This window comes from Pyrus communis, chromosome 8 (assembly GCF_041283825.1).
Source record: "Pyrus communis isolate YQ-2024b chromosome 8, ASM4128382v1, whole genome shotgun sequence".
Lineage (NCBI taxonomy): Eukaryota > Viridiplantae > Streptophyta > Magnoliopsida > Rosales > Rosaceae > Pyrus > Pyrus communis.
In genome coordinates, this window is record NC_142572.1 from 15402959 (window position 1) to 15423454 (window position 20496).

General features: G+C 41.5%; 2 protein-coding genes and 1 non-coding gene across 3 annotated transcripts; 1 reads left to right on the top strand and 2 right to left on the bottom strand.

Moving 5' to 3' along the window:
* Positions 1-14633: 14633 nt before the first annotated feature.
* TRNAF-GAA (transfer RNA phenylalanine (anticodon GAA)) lies at positions 14634-14706 on the bottom strand. Its single transcript has one exon. It is a non-coding gene; the product is annotated as a tRNA-Phe (tRNA).
* A 152-nt stretch (positions 14707-14858) lies between these two features.
* LOC137717722 (large ribosomal subunit protein eL37x) lies at positions 14859-15633 on the top strand. The gene is made up of 3 exons (XM_068457179.2): positions 14859-14992; positions 15094-15229; positions 15325-15633. The coding sequence occupies exons 1-3, from the start codon at positions 14990-14992 to the stop codon at positions 15474-15476; spliced, it is 291 nt and encodes a 96-aa protein (XP_068313280.1). The 5' UTR covers positions 14859-14989; the 3' UTR covers positions 15477-15633.
* An 894-nt stretch (positions 15634-16527) lies between these two features.
* Positions 16528-18961, bottom strand: LOC137717721 (GTP-binding protein At2g22870). Its single transcript, XM_068457178.2, has 4 exons — positions 18246-18961; positions 17870-17939; positions 17403-17565; positions 16528-17092 (listed from the first exon to the last, which is right to left on the bottom strand). The coding sequence occupies exons 1-4, from the start codon at positions 18763-18765 to the stop codon at positions 16874-16876; spliced, it is 972 nt and encodes a 323-aa protein (XP_068313279.2). The 5' UTR covers positions 18766-18961; the 3' UTR covers positions 16528-16873.
* Positions 18962-20496: the final 1535 nt, after the last annotated feature.

The window sequence follows — 20496 nt, forward strand, 5'->3', positions numbered from 1 at the left end:
GAGAACAAGGGCAAAGGAAAAGACAGGGAAAAAACATGATATGAGATACCTTTGCTTTCGCCCTTGATGATATGAGATACCTTTGCTTTTGAAGAAGCGGCGAATGGATCAGCACATGTATTTGTTGTGCTTGTCTCCACATGCTTCAATCTACCGTTTCCTCCTGGGTCATCTGTACTCCAGGCATCTGGTATCTTCTTTGGGGAAGAAGAAAAAATTGAGTATTTCGAAAGGCTTTGCTGGGAGTGCGCCCTCAGAGGTGAGGAAGAGTTGGGCATTTTTTTTTTGCAGGTCTGCCTTGCCATAAAAGATGAAGGTCGACATATATAGGGATTTCCCAATAGCAAGTGGTGGTTATGTTCTTTTACCCTTGTCGACAAACGTCTCTTCGATTTTTTTAACAAGCGTCTCTTCGATTTCTGAGCTAGCGCCTCTTCGAAAAAGTAGTCACGGGTACGGCTCTGTCACCACGCTTGTTGGCAAAGGCGTGTAGTTGGGATGATAACCTTCACGTGTTTTCAACTTTGTCAGAGATCTTTTGACAAAGTTGAACGCGTTATCTGAAAAGCCGCGAAAGCGTCGCCGAACTTCACGCAGGAAAATCTGATTTTTTGAATCGGTGGTCGTGTCGCCTTGGCTTTTTATAGAGGTATCGATCACCTCCAACATGCACACTTTGAAGATCGCCCGTTTGTGAAAATCGTCTTCGGCCCTTTCTGATTTTACTTCATCCACCTTTCTCTTTTAACCTTTTGACAATGGCTAACCCGTCTAACATTTGCTTAGATTTGAGTCTCAGCAGTGATCCGAGTGCGCCGCGTCAGGTAAATGTATAGTGCCCTTCTTTCTTATCTTCTAATGGCCCTTTGACAGGTGAAGATTCTGTGATGAAGGATGCAACAACAGCTACGATAGTAGCTAGGAACTTCCTCACTCCAAAAGATAGTAGGCTGCTTTCAGAACGGTCCGATGAGTTGGCCGTTCAAGAGTCCCTAACTCTCAGTGTTCAGTGCGCAGGCTCTGTGTCCAACATGGGCCAACGCCTACTTGCTCGATCCCGCCAAGTGGAATCATTGATGGCGGAGGTGGAAACTCTTAAGCAAGAGATCAAACAGCTTAAGCACGAGAATAGAAGTTTGCATGTGCTTGCAAATAACTATTCGACGGGCATGAAGAGGAAACTTGATGAGCTGCAAGAATCTGAAGGTCGAATCCAAAGTGACCGTCAAAGGTTTGCGGCTTTCCTCCAGAGGCACATTTTTCCTGGGTCATCCAGCGTTCTACCCAGTATTGAGGCCTGGAATGCTCTAGCTTCAATGCCTCCCGCTCCGATGCCTTCTGCTCCGATGCCTTCCGCTTCTAGAGTTTTGCCAAGTAATGGGGCTTCACGTGAACATCCTTTGTGAAAGCTCCATCTTTTTTTTTTTTTTTTTTTTTTTTTTTTTTTTTCCTTTTGTAATAAAATTGACTTTCTTTAATGAAACATTTATTTATTTATTTTGATGTGACTGTACTTGAAGTTTTGAAGTTTCAAGTTGCCTACGTACTCTTCCAAAGAAGAGATCAAGTCATAACGTAGTTCAAATGAGTGATGGTTTTGATGATGATTTTGCCGTACACAGTTTATGCTCTTGCGGGCCAGGAGCGTTTGTTGTCACCTTTTAGGCTCGTACGAACGAGGAGCTTGTGGTGTCGTTTGCAGTTTCAACTCGTGCAGACAAGGAGCTTTTGGTGCTGTTTGCAGTTTCAGCTCGTGCAGGCAAGGAGCGTTTGGTGCCATTTGCAGTTTCAGCTCATGCAGGCAAGGAGCATTTGATGTCGCTTGCAGTTTCAACTCGTGCAGGCAAGGAGCAATTGATGTCGCCTTTTATGCTCGTGCAAACCAGGAGCGTTGGTTGTCGCCTTTTATGCTCATGCGGACCAGGAGCGTTGGTTGTCGCCTTTTAGGCTCGTGCGAACGAGGAGCGTCGGTTGTCGCCTTTTAGGCTCGTGCGAACGAGGAGCGTTTGGTTGTTACCTTTTAGGCTCGTGTGAACGAGGAGCTTTGGTTGTTGTTGTTGATTTGTCAAGTGATCTGGGAGAGGCGTTCCTCGCAATCTTCATAGGAATGAGCCTTGACTGAGTAATTGAAGAAGTCTTCTGGGAAGAAATCGCGCATCGTGATGGCAACGGACGATCTTTGTGTCATAATTTCATCATCCTCAACATTTTCATGTAGCTTTGAAGGTTGACGGTAGCTGCTTTGCCCCCTTTCCGATTGGTGAACTTGTGGAGGAGACCTATGTTTCTTGTGCATTTTCTTTGGAGTGACATAAGTCCATCCTTCAACTTCACTTGACGTGACTGACATGGTTTTGGAGCATGCCCCCAGCGGTTGAGGTGAAGATTTTGAGTTCAAAGAGCCAAAAGTGACGGTGGTATAGTTTGACTTCACCACATCATTAAGATCTAGCTCGATGATCCCTTTCTGAGCTAACTTCATGATGAGATCTTTTAGCACAAAGCACTTTTCCGTCGGATGACCAATGAAGCGGTGGAATTTACAGTACCTTGGACTGTCAGTACGGTTCATCTCTTCCGGCCGTTTGCACTCAGGTAGGTCGATCACCTTTTTGTCAAGCAAGTCTTTCAACATGGCAACCACGTCAGAGTCGGGGAATGGATATGTCTTCTCCTCAAGCTCCTTCAAAGTGCGTCTACGTATCTCTTGATCACGAAAAGCTTCGGTTTGAATCGCCTTGCCTCGTGTATGGGTTTTGACTGGAGTTGTGTTGACCGTCATTGCTTCCTTGGTGGGTTTCCACGCAGCCTTATCCACCTTGGGCCCCAAAACTTTGTCATTCTTGTAGTCGGCGATCTGTTCTTTCTTCCCATGACGGGTGATGCTTAACTCCATATCATGGGCGCGGGTGGCTAACTCCTCAAATGTTCGTGGTTTGATGCCTTGAAGGATGTAGTGTAGTCCCCACTGCATGCCTTGAACGCACATCTCAATGGCAGAGGTTTCAGAAAGCCGATCTTTACAATCCAGACTTAAGGAGCGCCATCTATTTATGTAGTTGATGACAGGTTCATCTCTCCACTGTTTCGTACTGGTCAGCTCTAGCATGCTTACAGTACGACGAGTGCTGTAGAAACGGTTGAGGAATTCCCTTTCTAGCTGGTCCCAACTGTTGATAGACTCGGGTTCGAGGTCGGTGTACCAGTCAAAAGCGTTACTTTTCAGCGAACGTACGAACTGTTTGACAAGGTAGTCTCCCTCTGTCCCAGCATTGTTGCAAGTTTCAATGAAATGGGCGACATGTTGCTTCGGGTTGCCTTTTCCATCGAACTGCATGAATTTTGGGGGCTGATAACCCCTTGGCATCTTCAAAGCATTAATCTTCTTGGAGTAAGGCTTTGAGTACAGTACGGAGTCATGCGAGCTTCCTTCGTACTGTGTCTTGATAGTGCTTGCGATCATCTCCTGTAGCTGCTGGATAGAGAGAGATTCCATGAACGCCGTTGCTTGGTCTAGCTTCAGCTTCTCTTCGACTTTCTCCACTGGAGGCTCCTCTTCTTCGTCGACTTCTTTCTTTAATAGGCCAACATTTGGGTCGACTTTCACGTCGGGCAGCGCATCTAGTTGGTTGACAAGTGCGGCAATCTGCAAGTCCTTCTCTTCCACAGTCTGTGTAAGCTTTGCAATTGCTTCGCTCATTTGAGCCAGTTGTTCTTCAACAGAGGTGACGCCGATGGTCATGACTTGTGCAACCAATAGACATGACTTTCCTTCAGACATCCATAGTGCTGATGAAGAACCCCATTGGCCATTTTGGCGTGTCATCTTGTGTGCCTCAATAGCATGCTTTGGTGCCCCCATCAAGGTCAGGTGGATGACCGACTCGCGCCTTTGATGCTGCTCTTGCTTGCTTAGCAGTACCAACTTTGCAGCGGCATGTTGAGAAGTGGTTGTGGCACCAATGGATGCTCCATTTGCGGCGGAAGTGCTTATGCTTCTTCCCTTGGTGGTTGCAAGAACGGCTTGTCCCTTGCTTGATGCCATTGATTTTGGAGGTGTGCTTTGGTTGTTGTCAACTCCGTAACCATGCTCCTTCAACTTCTTTTGAGTCTCGGTGAGGTCGCGATCTTTGTCGTTGACGGTGTTTGAAACCTTCTTTCCAAGATTTGAAGAGGAAGCAAAGTCATGCCTAGCCTTTGACATGAGTTCGTAGGCATTTGGGTTAAAGCCTTCTTCGGTCTTCTTAGTTGGAAGAGAGCTTGGTTTCACTTTGACGCCATGTTGCGCCTCCAGACGGTTGATGAGTCCGGCGGTTTGCAAGTTTTTCTCCTCTGCAGTCTTTAGCAGCCTTGCAATTGTTTCCTTCATCTGAACCAACTGTTTTTCAATGGAGGTAGTGCCGATAGTCATGACTTGTTCTTTGTTTGAAGCCATGGACTGTGCTTAAATATCTTGAACGGAGACAGAGATGAGAGGTAGAGATGGTCCCACCGGGCGTGCCAAATTTGTGAACACGGAAGATTCCTTGAAACAAGAAACCAGAATAACGTGTACAAAATAATATTTTTGTGTTTATGATTTTGGGGTTACGATCTCTCTAATTTGGTCCTCTGATTCGATCTCCGTAAGATGTAGATTTGTTGATCCAAAGGGCCGTTGAGGCTTGATCTTGGATGAACAGTTGATGAACGGATCTTCAAGGGGCGTTGGGCTTGATCTTGAAGAATGGGTGTATGGGTTTGTGGATGAGTTGTTGATCCAAAGGGCCGTTGGGGCTTGATCTAAGGATGAATAGTTGATGAACGGATGAACACTTTCTTCAAGGGCCGTCGGGGCTTGATCTTGAATAATGGTTGTGTGGATTTCTTCAAGGGCTTTTGGGCTTGATCTTGAAGAATAGATGTGTGGATTTGTTGAGGTTGTTGATCCAAAGGGCCGTTGGGGCTTGATCTTAGGATGAACGGATGATGAATGATGAACACTTTCTTCAAGGGGCCGTCGGGGCTTGATCTTGAGTTGGTGGGAGTTCTTCAAGGGCCGTTGGGGCTTGATCTTGAGGGAGGATTTGACGAAGAACGAAGAGTGCTTTCTTGATCCTTCGGAATTCTTGGGAATTTGGATGCTTGAGAGCTTTGGAGTTTCTAAGCTTCAAGGATTTGGGGAATTCTCTTCTAATTTTGGGAGTAGAGAAATGTATTTGTGAATTCCTTGATGCTTGATACCTTGATGGAGAAGCCTATTTATAGGCTTTGAGAATGAATCACCACCACAAAATATTTTTTTCCTTTCCAAGCACCATTGCCTAATTTTCCCACTTAATGCAATATTGAAATTGAAGTGGTGTAACTTATGGCCTAATTTCCCACTTAATACCATTTTAAACTTGAAGTGGTGTAACTTATGTCCTAATTTCCCACTTAACACCATTTTAAACTTGAAGTGGTGTAACTTATGTCCTAATTTCCCACTTAACACCATTTTAAACTTGAAGTGGTCTAACTTATGGCCTAATTTCCCACTTAACACCATTTTAAACTTAAAATGTGTATGCTTTGTCATTGCCCAAATGAGAAAAACTTGCTTTGATCCGTAATGGATTGAAGTGTGCTTGCCTTGTCATTGCCCAACATGAGAAAAACTTGCTTTGATCCGTAATGGATTGAAGTGTGCTTGCCTTGTCATTGCCCAAAAATGAGAAGAAAAACTTGTTTAATCCTTCAAGGGTATTTCTTCCTATTTTGTTGAGTCACACGCCATGTGTACAATTTGTACAACACGTGGCGTATGCCATGTATGCCTTGACACGTCAAAACTTTAATGCATTGGTGAACATTTGTTTTACTGAAATTTTGATGTCTACAATTACTTTTATCAATATTTGGCACGAAATAGACACATTGCAATATGCACCTTAAACATGTATTGATTTATTCTAAAACAAGTCCATAATCATATAGATAACACAACTCAAGTTACTCTGCATGAATAATTAATAGCTGATCTTATTTTTTCTGGTTACATCCTCACTATACTTCTTAAACTAACTATTGGTGCTCAATCTTTCAGGTTACGTTTCTTACTTCTTCAACTCGATATTGATCCAGTTGTCTCAAGTTTAAGAAGTGAGAACTATAACCTGAAAAAAAATGACTTGTGAAATGACTAGTGTTGTTAACTTATTATTCTTTGTAAGAATACAGTGTTCTTCTTTATTCCTCACTTCTCAATAGTAGAAGAAGTCTCAAATTTGAAATCCCCTTACCCTCATTGGTAACAAAAACGTTCCTTTCTTCTTTGTAAGAATATAACGTTCTCCTTTCTTAACTGTAACGGATTTAGAATGACCAAATATGAAAGATGAACTTAAATGACCTTATACGAGGTATAGGAAATTTTATAAAAAAAAAAAAAGACTATTGTTGTAGTCCTATCGAATTAGGAATGTGATTATGTAAATCCTAGTATATCTAGTTTATTCCTATTAGGAGTTGATTACCTATTAAGAGATGTAATCCTAAAAGGGTAAGGATTCTACCTATCCTTCTATTATAAATAAAGGCATAAGGGGGTGATACAACACACACCTCAGAATTAAATCTCTCTCTTTCTCTCTTGTTGCCGCCGGCCCCCTCTCCCTCTCTGCCCTTTATACAATTTAGTCAAATAGGCCTACAACACGTTATCAGCATGCTCTTGCCAGAAGCTAAGAAATTGACGGATCGTAGGAGGAGGCTATCTTCTACAAATTCAAAGGCTTTCAATCATTTTTTGCCAATCAGGTTCTTCTAAAATAAATTAAAAAATTTGAAAAAACCTTGAAGCATGAAAACATTCCCCATGATGCATAAATCCCCTATATTTATATTTTCCTTCCAATTATATATATTGTATATACGTTCATATATTTTGTCAATATATATAATTGTTCATGCATTATGCATATATGCTATGTGGAATTGTGAGTCAAAGAATTGAAATTAATTTAGAAGCAATTAGGGTTTTTAACCCTAGAATTCGAAAATAAATAAATAAATAAATTTGGGATTTTACGACAAGCCGCCGCACCACCATGCTAGACTGAAGCCTAGCCGTGTGGCGGCAAACCTTTGGATGGCATCTCCGATGCCCTGGACCTAGCACATAGCCTTTTAGGCTTGCTACTTCTCTCGGAACTCAACCAGACCTCGGCCTGGGTTGGCTACCACACGAGCCTGCAGCCCTAGTCCAAACTCGACCCAACCCGCATGCCAGCAGCATGTTAAGCCTGTCCCTAACATGGGCCTGAAGCCTCGGCCCGTTTGCAACAACATTCTTGGCTTGCTGGACTGGTTTGTAGTTTCAGCCCACGCCAGCAACTTTGTTGCTGGCTTAGCCTTAGCCATGGCCCATGCTGCTGGGTTTGTCCTTGTGGCCCAAGTCTCGAAACCCAACTGCGGCTGAGGTTTCCTTTCATACCCGCAAGCTTTTGGGCTTGCCCCGTGCGTCTAACCTGGCCGACACGCCAGCCTTCACGATTGGACTTACCCAAATCAGCCTATGGCCTAAAGCCATGATTTAGGCTGCTTCTAGCAGCCACCCGAGCCCAATAAACTCTATAGGGCCACACCCTACTCACGGCACCCATGCGCACCGTGTTTGGGCTATGGTTTTTCAAACCCAATGCTAATTTTTGACATTCTAAAATAATTTTAACCTGCATGTTATAATTATTTTTGCTTCTATGATCGACCCTGAATGGTCTCAATCTACTGAATTAATTAAAGTGACCAGCAGTCCATTAATCTGTCAATTAATCCAAAATTATTGACCTGAAGCTCATTTTTTGGCATTAACGATTCAATAAATTATTTCATTCAACCGTTGACTATCTTTCGTAGTCCCGAAGCACTCACATTTGGGTTCCTAAAGCAATCCACAAATCCACTACACTTTATTGCATATTGTATATATGTGTTCTTGCAAGTACCCCTATACGAACTAAACGTTCATAACCAAATTGAACCTGTAGTTTCGAATTTATTGCCTTTGAAAATCAAAGTTTTCATTCAAAACTTATCACATGAAACTTGTAGCTTTCTTGCATAAATTAAACCAATACATGTCTATAGAACCCGAATGTTCTACAATGTATGTCTATAGATTTCCATACGACTAACCACGTTTTGTGTGCACCCTCTGTTTAGGGACATGTCTAACTTGAACAAACTCGATTTCACCACTCTGGAAGTCTCTGGAAGAAACTACCTGAAGTGGGTTCGAGACATGAAACTCCATCTTATTGCAAAGAGTTTTAGAGCTACCATCGAGGAACCAATCCACGATGAACTCGTCAACGAAGCTCATAAAGTTACTGCTATGATCTTCATCTGAAGACACATCCATAATGCACTGCAAACCGAATACCTCTCAGAGGAGGATCCCCGTACCTTCTAGCTCGTCTTGGCGGATCATTTTGATCACCAAAAAGACATTTACTTACCTAAAGCAAGACGCGACAGACAGCATTTACGCTTCCAAGACTTTAAGTCTGTGAATGAATACAACTCTGAAGTTTGTAGAATCCGATCACAGCTTAAGTTCTGTAAAGAGGACTTAACCGAACAGGATCTCCTGAAGAATACCTATTTGACCTTCAATGCCACCAATATTGTCCTGCATCAACAATATAGGGCATAGAAGTTCACCAAATTTTCAGATTTGATATATGTTCTACTTTTCGTTGAAGTGCACGCGACAAATTCTAGTAGCCACAACCTACGGAGATCCCATTGTGGCCGTGGAAAAGGGCGGCAAGGCCCATCACGGGCCTAAGGTCCACCGAATAGAGGCTCATCCAAGGGAGGAAACTTGACCCAAAAGCGCCAACCCCTTGCCCCGAATGCCCCAAACTTCAAGAATAAGGGAAAAGCTACCGTCAAACGGATTCCACTAAAATGGACATGTGCTATCGTTGTGGATCAAAAGATCATTGGTCACGCATATAGCGAGCTACCCCCAAGGCTATTGCCAAGTATCATTCCCGTCGTGAGTCTAACACTACGCATGTGGAACTTCCCAAAGATGCTACTACATCTATGGAGGTTTCAAATTTTCAGGAACCATCCACTCCTATGGATGAATAAATTTTAGACATATTTTTAAGGCGTTTTAACCCCTAGTGGCCGAACCCACTAGGAGTGGCCGAACCCCCTCCCTATTTTTAGGTTTATGGTTTAATTTTCAGACAATTTTTCCAAGTCTTTGGAATTATTTGTTGGATTTTGGTTTGTTTTGAACTATGGATATTATTTCTCAAATTGATTAATTGAATTAATGGAATTATATTTATGCATGTGACCAATTCAATTAATTTATTTCTAGGTATAACTAGTGGTGATGTTAGTTGCCTGGCTGATAATGCAACCATACACACTGTATTGCGTGAAAAACACTATTTTACTAACTTTGTACCTAAGAATGCACCTCTGACAACCCTTTCAAGCCCATCCAACCTAATAGAAGGATACGAAAAGGCCAGTATAATGTTGTCCGATGGTACTAAATTAACCATTAAAGAGGCACTCTATTCTCCATGTTCCGGAAGAACGTTGCTGAGTTTTAGAGATATTCGAGATAATCAATATCATGTTGAAACCACTGAAGAGAATGGTTCTGAATTTCTTTGTATCACTTCTTACGAATATAGCTAGAAGCGTAATCACGAGAAGTTGGAACATCTCCCGAGTAGGTTGTACAAAACAACCATTCGAGCTCCCGAGACACACTATGTGGCTGGCCCTAGTGTTGGGTTCCAGGACACTCTCTTGCTTTGGCATGATCGAATATGACACCCCGGACGAGATATGATGCTCTGTATCCTCAAAGTATCTCATAGGCATCACTTGAAATCTTATCCCGACCATCCGTTTTGCAAAGCATGTTCACTAAGGAAGTTGAACATTCAACCCTCAATTACAAAGATTATTCACGACCCCCCTAAATTTCTTCAGAGGATTCAAAGGGATATTTGTGGACCTATCCAACCAACATGCGGACCATTTAGATACTTCATGGTGTTATTTGATGCATCGACATGATGGTCATATGTCTGCTGATTGTCTACACGTAATGCTGCATTTGCAAAACTTCTAACACAAATTATTAAGCTTAGGGCTCGCCACCCTGATTATCCAATCAAGTCAATTCGACTGAATAATGCTGAAAAGTTTACATCACAAACCTTTGACGATTATTGCATGTCTATTCGGATTGAAGTTAAACATCATGTACCCCATGTTCATACACAAAATAGCCTGGTAAAAGCTTTCATAAAGTGCCTTCAAACGATAGTTAGAACTTTGGTTATGATAACCAATTTGCCGGTATCGTATTTATATGTGTTTGGATGCGCATTCTATGTGCCAATAGCGTCGCCACTACACACCAAAATGGGTGCTCATAGAAAAATGAGAATCTATGTCGGTTATCATTCACCATCGATTACACGCTACTTAGAGCCCTTGACAGGAGATCTATTTACCACACATTTTGCGGATTGTCACTTTGATGAGACAGTCTTCTCGTCGTTAGGGGGAAATAAGATCACTAACGTTCATGTAGAACGTCACAACTTGTCGTGGATTACTCCTACTATGTCTCATTTAGATCCCCGCACCCTATAGTCTAAAACTAGAGTGCGACGTATTCTAGATCTTCAGAGCATTGCTCAAAGCAAGCCAGATGTTTTTACTAATCTAGTAAAGGTGACAAGATCACATATACCCGTTCCAAATACACATGCAAAGATGGAAGTACTTAACGTACGCCGAACAACCACCGTGGAAGGCCGGATCGACCCCGAATGTGGGGTGGTTGCACCTCCCACACGGCATGGTACACTGGCAACTAACCAATCACCTGCTCCTACCCTGAAGCGTGGTAAGCCTTCTGGTTCAAAGGATTCACAACCCCGGAAGAGGAAACGACATACACTAGTGACCCTAGTTTGAATTCGACCATTGCTTACTCATTTGTTCCAACGCATGAGGTTATTCTAGAATACGGTGATGTTTTAGATAAGACAACCCGGCTTCCCGAGAATCCCAAGATTTCAGTCCATTACGCAGTATTAGATGAGGTTTGGAATCAGAATGAGATGATTATCCATAATGCATTCGCGTATACCATTGCTTCCGACATCATGCTTAGCGATGACATTGAACCACGCTCCGTTGATGAACGGATTGGTCAAACTTGAAACAAGAAATCCAGGTCAAGCTTGATTCACTCACGAAATGAAAGGTATTTAGGCCTGTAGCTTATTCTCCACCACATGTGAAGCCCGTGGGCTACAAGTAGGTTTTCGTGAGGAAGCTTAATGAGAATAATGATATATTACGGTACAAAGCACATCTCGTAGTGCAAGGCTTCTCTCAACACCCTGAGATTGATTACAAAGAAACGTATTCCACCGTAATGGATTTCATAACTTTCCGCTACCTTATCAATTTGGTAGTTTTTGAAAAACTGAATATACAACTTATGGATGTGGTAACCACGTATCTTTATGGGGATCTAGATACGGAAATGTACATGAAAGTTCCAGAATGACTTCCATTAACTAGTTCAAATAGTTCTAGACCATGGAATGCCTTCTCGATTAAATTGAGGAGATCACTCTACGGATTTAAACAATCCGGGCAGGTGTGGTATAACCGTCTGAGTGAATATTTGACAAGTCAGGGATATGTGAATAATGAATTATGCCCATGTGTGTTCATTAAGAAGTCACATTCCAGATTTGCGATCGTTGCAGTTTATGTCGACGACATGAACTTTATCAGAACTCCCGCAAAGCTTGAGGAAATTGTCACACACGTGAAATCAGAATTTGAGATGAAAGATATTAGGAAAACTTGATATTGTCTCGACCTAGAGATCAAGCATTGTTTGGATGGAATCTTACTACATCAATCGAACTACACCCAAAAAGTGTTGCGACGTTGTAATAAGGATAAAGCGAAGCCTTCGAGTACTCCTATGGTCGTTCAGACTCTAGATGCTAAATGAGATCCCTTCCGTCCGAATGAGGATGAGGAAGATTTTGGAGCCTGAAGTTCCATACCTAAATGCAATTGGTGCTTTATTATACTTGGCTCAATGCATTAAACCCGACATCTCTTTCGCTGTTAATCTTTTGGCTAGATACTGCAACGCGCCTACACGTAGACACTGGAATGATGTTAAACACATTTTCTGCTACCTCAAGGGTACGATAGATTTAGGCTTGTTCCACACCCACGAATCCTCGAGAGGAGCCACCGCCCTCCTCGGTCCTTGGGTTGATTCTCGCTTCACTGGTTATCTATCTGACCCACATAAGGCACGTTCTCAAACAAGTTATGTCTTTACTGTTGGAGACACCGCTATATCTTGGAGGTCTAGCAAGAAAATACTAGTTGTGACTTCTTTGAACCATGCTAAGATTCTCGCTCTGCATGAAGCCTCACGATAGTGCTTTTGGCTGAGAACAGTTATGGAACATATTTGAAGCACTAGTGGTCTTTCTTCCGTCGTTGACCTTCCTACGATGATCTTTGAAGACAATGCAGTATATATCGAGCAGTTAAAGAAGGGATACATCAAGGGAGACAACACCAAGCACATAACGCCTAAGTTCTTTTATTCTCACTAGCAACAACTACATCAGAACATTGAAGTCAAGCAAATATGTTCCCAGGACAACCTGGCAGACCTCTTCACAAAGTCATTGCCCAAGTCTACTTTTCAAAAGCTCATCCAATGAATCGGTATGCGTAAATTATCTTAATTAAATCGCTTGTAGTTCTCTTATTTGTAAGTTATGTCTAACTCAGAGGGAGTATCCTGAAGCATACTCACTTGATCTTAATGTACTCTTTTTCCTACGATTAAGAGTATTTTTCCCACTAGGTTTTTACTACCTAACGAGGTTTTGTTGAGTCACCCATCTTGGGATGATCATACTCCGTTAAGTTCACTACTTTCGTCCTGTTTGACATTTGTTGTAGACATTATGCATACTTCCACTTTTCTCCTTAGTCTATGGGTTTTCCCCATGCCTTGGGTTTTACCATAGCAAGGTTTTGTGAGTTTTACTACCAATGCATACTTACTTACTTGTGTTTGAGACTCACGTTCACCCATTCTGCCAACGACTTCATCAACTATTCTACCCCATCTGTTGAAGATCTGATGCGACGTTTTGTTTGAGTATTTACACACTCAAGGGGGAGTGTTGCAGTCCTATTGGATTAGGAATGTGATTGTATAAATCCTAGTATATCTAGGAGTACCTAGTTTTTTCCTATTAGGAGTTGATTACCTGTTAAGAGATGTAATCCTAAAAGGGTAAGGATTCTACCTATCCTACTACTATAAATAAAGGCATAAGGCGGTGATACAACACACACCTCAGAATTAAATCCCTCTCTTTCTCTCTTGTTGCCGCCAGCCCGCTCTCCCTCTCTGCCCTTTATACAGTTCAATCAAATAGACCTACAATTTAATAAAGAATGACATAAAGCAAATTAGGTTTTAAGAACCATATTAAAAAGCTAACTACGAACTTAGCCAAATCAACAACACAAATGAAATCATCTTTAAGCAAATGCACTTAGCTTAACAACTCAAAGTGGTCCTTTGTGAGTTTTGTATATCATCCACAAGCTTAATGATAGGGTAATTTAGAAGGTACGTAATACATACATACATACATACATACACACACACACACACACATATATATATATATATGATTGAGTACATGGACGCCAATAAGGACCATCAATTTTTTTATAGTCGGCTTAAAAACTGCCTTAATTGCTTGTGGTCCAAGAATTTGATTACCCTAACGGTTTGATTTGTACATGATATGCATGGGGATGGAGTGATGGACCATTTCCAGCCTTAACTTTATAAATTGACTACCATGCACAAAGTCGGTATCACGTTCAGATGGCACGGAATCATTAGCCAACGGAAATGGTCCACCAATCTACGGTCACAAATCGACGATATCGGGGCTCACTTTCTAATCATGAATAGTATTATTCCTCTGGAATGTCTGTCACCGCCAAACGGTATAAAAACAAACCCAGATGAGAGAAAGATGGTGCCAATTCAACCACTTTGGTAATATACTTTGAAAAATCGAATTTGAATTGTTGATGTTTTGATATGTTGGTGTGTCCCACTTATTTCCCTGCCGACATTGATCAAGTTAGTTCTTCGTTTATGCATCATGAAAAGTAATATATATCTTCAATGTATAATGTATGTGATTGATATGATATATGCACACACCACCACATAATTATAGTTCTATATAGTTGTATGATTAGGAAGTTTTCATATTATTACGATGTTGGTGGCCATTTGGGTATAGTGATAAAAAAGAATGAGGTGGGTTGAGTCACTAATGTATGCGCTAGGAAAGCGACACTTAATTTCGTTTTGTTATTGAGTTCAAATTGCGTTGATTTTTGATTTCACAAAAGGACCACTTCGAGTTGTTAAGCTAACTAGCTAAGTCCATACTGCCTGTATTTTTTTTCTTTTTACACAAATAAACAAAAAAATTGCAGGTAATAAGATTGTGAAAAGAAAAAAAAATTGCGGTGAAGGTGGATCGAACACCTGACCTTCAGATCTTCAGTCTGACGCTCTCCCAACTGAGCTATCCCCGCGGGCACTAATTTGTTGCTATTCTACTAATTTAGTAAAGATTCAGCAAGACATGGACGTGTATCACCAAATGGGCTTCATTCAATTAGACTAGAGGGCCTATTTAAATGAGAAGCCTGTGATTATATCATTGGGCCCACATTTCCGGTCCAAATAAGGCCCAACGCTGGAAGTGAAACCCTAATCTAGTCGCTGACGACGGCTATATAAACAGCTGAACCTTCGTCCGCGAGGGATTTCCCGCAACTGCTCTGAAATCTAGGGTTTCTCTCTGCAACCAACGAAATGGTACTCTCTCTCGATCTCTCATCTCTCTCATTTTCTAGCTCCGATAACAGTTTAGTTTATAATGGCGATTGTAATGGTGTAATTTTGGGAATATGAATTAGGGCAAAGGAACAGGAAGTTTCGGAAAGAGGAGGAACAAGACCCACACTCTCTGTGTGCGGTGCGGCCGCCGCAGCTTCCACCTCCAGAAGAGCCGCTGCTCCGCCTGCGCCTACCCTGCTGCCCGTCTCAGAAAATGTAAGCCTACTCAACTTTTAGTTTTAATTTTTTGAATTAATTATATGTAATTAAGTGTGCAAGTTTTAATTTTTGATTATTTGGGGTTGTTTCAGATAACTGGAGTGAGAAGGCGCTGCGCCGAAAGACTACCGGAACTGGGCGGATGAGGTACCTGAGGAATGTGCCGAGGAGGTTCAAGAGCGGCTTCCTTGAAGGTACACAGGCTGCTCCAAGGAGCAAGGGAGCTGCTGCTGCTTCCTCATAAGTTTTCTGAGCCCACTGAACTCAAACCTGTTTGGATTTTTGTTTCGAATTTTGTTTAGTTGTCTTGATAGTTCTGAATTTCACTTGAATTTTGTTTAGACTGTCTCGATTCGCAGCTGCATTTTGATATGAACGGAAATGACTCTCAGTTACAATTACATTTGGCCTTTATTTTTCTTGTTGGGTTGATCCTAGCATGTCTTTAGCTTCATAGTATCTTCCGAAGATTGAAGTTGCCTCTATTTTGTTAATGAATTGGAATTATACTAGGTTGCACATTTAACTCGGATGCTAAGGTGCTTGTAATTTAAGTGATTAAGATCACTTTGCATTCATAGTCTTGGGAATATGCTTTCATCGAAACTTTTGGCGTCAATCTCATGCACCTGATGTCTTTAGATTATACTCTTGCACCCTATGTCTTAAGTTCGAACTCTTGCACCTGATGTCTTCAGATTTAAATCTTGTACCCTAGGTCTTGAGATTGAACTTTTGTACCTGAGGTCTTGAGTTCGAACCCTTGCACCTAAGGTCGTGGGTTCGAACTCTTGCGCCATAGGTCTTGGGTTCGAACTCTTGCGCCATAGGTCTTGGGTTCGAACTCTTGCGCCATAGGTCTTGGGTTCAAACTCTTACGCCATAGGTCTTGGGTTCGAAATCTTGCATAGGTCCTGGGATTAAAATTTTGCACCCGAGGTCTTGGGATTGAATCTCTCCTGAGGTCTTAGGATTGAATCTTGCACCCGAGTTTAGGGATTGTACTCTTGCATCCAAGATCTTGGGTTAGAACTTGGACCTAAAAAGAATATGAACTGAAAAGGGATAACAGGAAGGAACACAGGATGTTTAGAAGTACATGATTAGAGTGCAATCCTAAAACAACTTCTCAACCCTTGTGGAGATTTTTGGATTTGCTTGATTTCTGACAAGTTTAGTCGGATTTGTTTGATTTCTTACCAGTTTAGTAAGTGTTCAATCTGTGATTAATATAGACATCAAGTTGATGCAGGCTGGGATACAAATATGTAAGTTACAAAAGGAGCACAACGTCGAAATGCAAAGATTATGGTTCCTGAACTTTAAATAAAGATTTCAATAGGTTTACACAAGATTAAAGGAGCATAAAGTTGGAAGGGAAAAATTTCCATTTCAACAACAAAATCGAGCAACTATTAGCTTTTGCCAAATTAATCACGTTCTCTCCTTTTCCTCAATGTATGGCTGCCAATTTAAACACCATTTTCAGATGCAACAAACAACTTACAAAGTCTTCGTGGATAAAATACTTCGTGTAACGTTGGGATTTTATCACAGGTTCTTGTACTTGGATTTATCTGAACAATTTAGACAGCTGACCTACTTGAGATTGTGATGGCAAGATTCAAGTTTTCGGTTTTCCTAGTGCTTCAGCCAGTAGTTCCGCAGCTGAGCCATATGTAATAGCATCTCATCACGACCCTGACTGGTCAGGCTGCTGGTCATAATCCACGGAGGCACGGTCTCGAAGAAGCCACTTATTAACTCCTGGAAATCCTGCACATTTTCTTCTGCTTTCTTCCCTCCGTGCCTCTTCTTTTTCCGCTTGTCACATTTGGTGAATATCAAAGTCATAGGAATCTGAAAGGGCACATAGAATTAGAAGCATGCTCAGGAAAGCGCCCTTTTAGTTTTTACGAATGCTTAGTTACATCCAACCAAGGGACATGCTCTCCTTCGCATATACAAAACGAAAAACTGAAACTTTTCGGCCGGATATGTTTAGGGAGGCCAACTCAAGATTAGATTAACCATGTATGTTTCTTCATCATTCTGAAGAAAATAAACAAGTGTGTGTTTGTCGGAATCTCTAGTGCCAGGAGATGCCCCCGGAAAGCTAACGTTATTCAATCTGGTAATCTGAGGACCAAATGTTAATAAAGGATATTACCTGATTCTGACCCAGCCAACTAGCATACTCCAGATCAATTTTTTTGGCAGGAATGCTGGCATCGATGAGAAGGAAAACCGAAACTAATGTCGACCTATTCAGGAAGTAGTCTTTAGTAAACTTAACCCAGTCAGTTCTAAGTTCCTGTGGTGCGGCTGCATACCTGCCAGGTTACACAACACACAAAGATACGACAAGACTATCAGTAGAAACTCACATAAACAAGGGAGAAATCAGCAGTCTCGTGTGTATAATTAGCAGGAGCATAATCATAGGAACAGAACGAACCCTAGCATAATGCAAACTGTAAAGAAACTAAAACCAATAAGTAATGCGCTCCCTCGCAGCTCTCGGAAATTAAATTCTTCATCATAGCAACCATCCGAAATTTCAGACTAGTATGTTTGCATCTTCTCCACGAACAAAAAGAACCGTATAAATCAAAGAGACAGATCTTTCAGCCATACCCGTAGCCTGGCAAATCCACCAGGTACCAGCTATCATTGATCCGAAAATGATTGATACATTGTGTTTTCCCTGCAAGAAATAATGAACGAAAAGCGAATTAAGATGCTTGAACGCATGATCAATCCACAAACCAAAATGCCACAATGCCGTACATCAGGGTATCTCTCAAACTCTACTAAACTTCACAAGACAATCAAGCAAAGCAACAACATTATCCTTAAATTTGTTGAGCTTATGGCGAAATCTTCAATAAACCGGCGCTCCGAATCAAACGAATACTAATTTTTAGTTGGGTTTTCTTCACTATAGGACTTGAATAATGCATCCAACCCAAAAATTGAAAATTGAATTGAATTTACGGTACAAATTACTGACCAGGTTTCTTGGACGTCAAAGCGAGGCGCTTCCGTCGCACGAGCGAGTTGAGCAGCGAGGACTTGCCGACATTGGACCGACCCACGAGAGCAAACTCCGGGAGACTATCAGAGGGGCAATCCTCAGTCCTCACACTGCTCTTCACGAACTCGGCCTGCTCCACCTGAGCGTTCCTGGCGTACTTACTGAGCAGAATATTGGACCCCTTCAAGATTCGGGTGCTCAGAGCACCGGCGTCGGTGTACGAGACCTCGGTTTCTGGCGGCACGAAGAGCTTCTCGAGCGGGATTTCGATGTGGGTTTCGAATTCCTGAGGGGGTTCGATTTGGGGTTCCGGCAATTCGGAAATGGGTATGGGTTCGGAGGCTGAGAGGGTGGACTGGGGGGCGGAGAAGAGGGCGGAGGTGAGGATTGGGGGGAGAGTTGTGGCGGTGGCGAAGGCGGGGGTTTTGGGTTTCGGGAAAAGAGAGAAATGGGTGGAGAGGGATATGTGGGTTCTTGGGAGGTGAAGCAGAACCATATCTGAAGATTTTTTGTCTATGATTTGGGAGCAGCCTGCTGAGCTCTGCTGTGTTTTGGTGGGGGTTTCTGGAAGTGGGAAGTGATAGAGGGAAAAATCTTGGAGGCGGGAGACTAACGAGGGAGAGAATTACCGATAGACTGGAAACGGTGCGGTTTGCGATCGCAAATAACTTATTTTTGACAAACCAACGTTCAATCGGAATTCGGTGCTTACATGTATTTAATATAATCATTATCTGATCGTTAAATGATGATTATAATAAATACATATATTCATATAAATAATATCTGACAGTTTTTTTTTTTTTGTGAAGTGACATTTCTGACTGTTAAATGCTAATTATTTTAAATATATATATGAATGTTGCAGCCAGTCCCTGTATAATCGTCCAAAAATAACTATTAAATAGTGTATTTGAGCTTAGGTATGGGTTGAAAAATAATAAATCGCGCATAAATATTTCATTATAGAATAAATTGAGTAGCTCAGCAGCCACATGTTTGTATACTTCAGTGTCATATACAAAAATATAAGCAAAATTCAGATTTTTCAAAAATTACCATCCAAAATTCATCCCCAAACAAAACTTAATCCTTCGTTCGATCATTGAAAGTAACCATCAAGGGGTGTTCCCAGTGGGGATGTCACAATGGAGTGATTTCGCTAGTTGGATAAAGTTTTGACATACTAAAGAGTTAATTGAAAGTTGTGCATCTAGTGATACTTGTTTAGACTTTAACACAACTTTAAAGAGTTAATTGAAAGTTGTGCATCTAGTGATGCTTGTTTAGACTTTAACACAACTCTAAAAGAGAATAGAGTCACACATCAAACCTTAAACAAAAAGCAAAGCAAGCTTTGCAAACACGAAAATTCCTGAAACAAGAACACGTGTACAAAATATATTTTGTATTAATTTTAGGGTTGCAATCTCTTTTACAATTTGATCCTCTAATTCTATCTTTGTGAGGTGTAGATTTGTGAATGAGTTGTTGATCTAAAGGGCCATCGGGGCTTGGTCTAGGGATGAACAGTGGTGCAGATTTGTTGATGTTGTTGATCCAAAGGGTCATCGAGACTTGATCTTAGGACGAACGACGAACGAATCTTCAAGGGCCTTCGAGGCTTGATCTTGATGAATAGTTGTGTGGATTTCTTAAAGGGCTGTTGGGTTTGATCTTGAAGAACAAGGATGAACGGATCATCAAGGGCCTTCGGGGCTTGATCTTGGTCTTCAAGGGCCTTCGGGGCTTGATATTGGGAATTTGGGAGGTTGGATGCTTGAAAACTTTTAGAGTTTCAAAGCTTCAAGGATTTGAGGAATTCTCTTTCAATTTGAGAGTAGAGAAATGTATATGTGAATTCCTTGATCCCTTGATGGAGAAGCCTGTTTATAGACTTTGAGAATGAACCACCACCATCCTCTCTTTTTTAGGTGAAATAAGTGAAATAAGTGTATGATGTAGGTGAAATGAGTGGAGGTTGTAGGTGAATAAGTGTATGATGTAGGTGAAATGAATGAAGGTTGTAATTTTAATGCATTGGTCAACATTTATTTCCCCGAAATTTCGATGTCTATAAGCTTATCATATAGAGAATATTTACTCACTCACTCCCACTTTCTTACATGCTTTGCTTCATAATTTTTTGCAATTCACTCAAAATGGGGAGTCAATATGAAGAAGAACAGACGATTTTCTACCTTTATCATTCATTGCTTTGATTTGG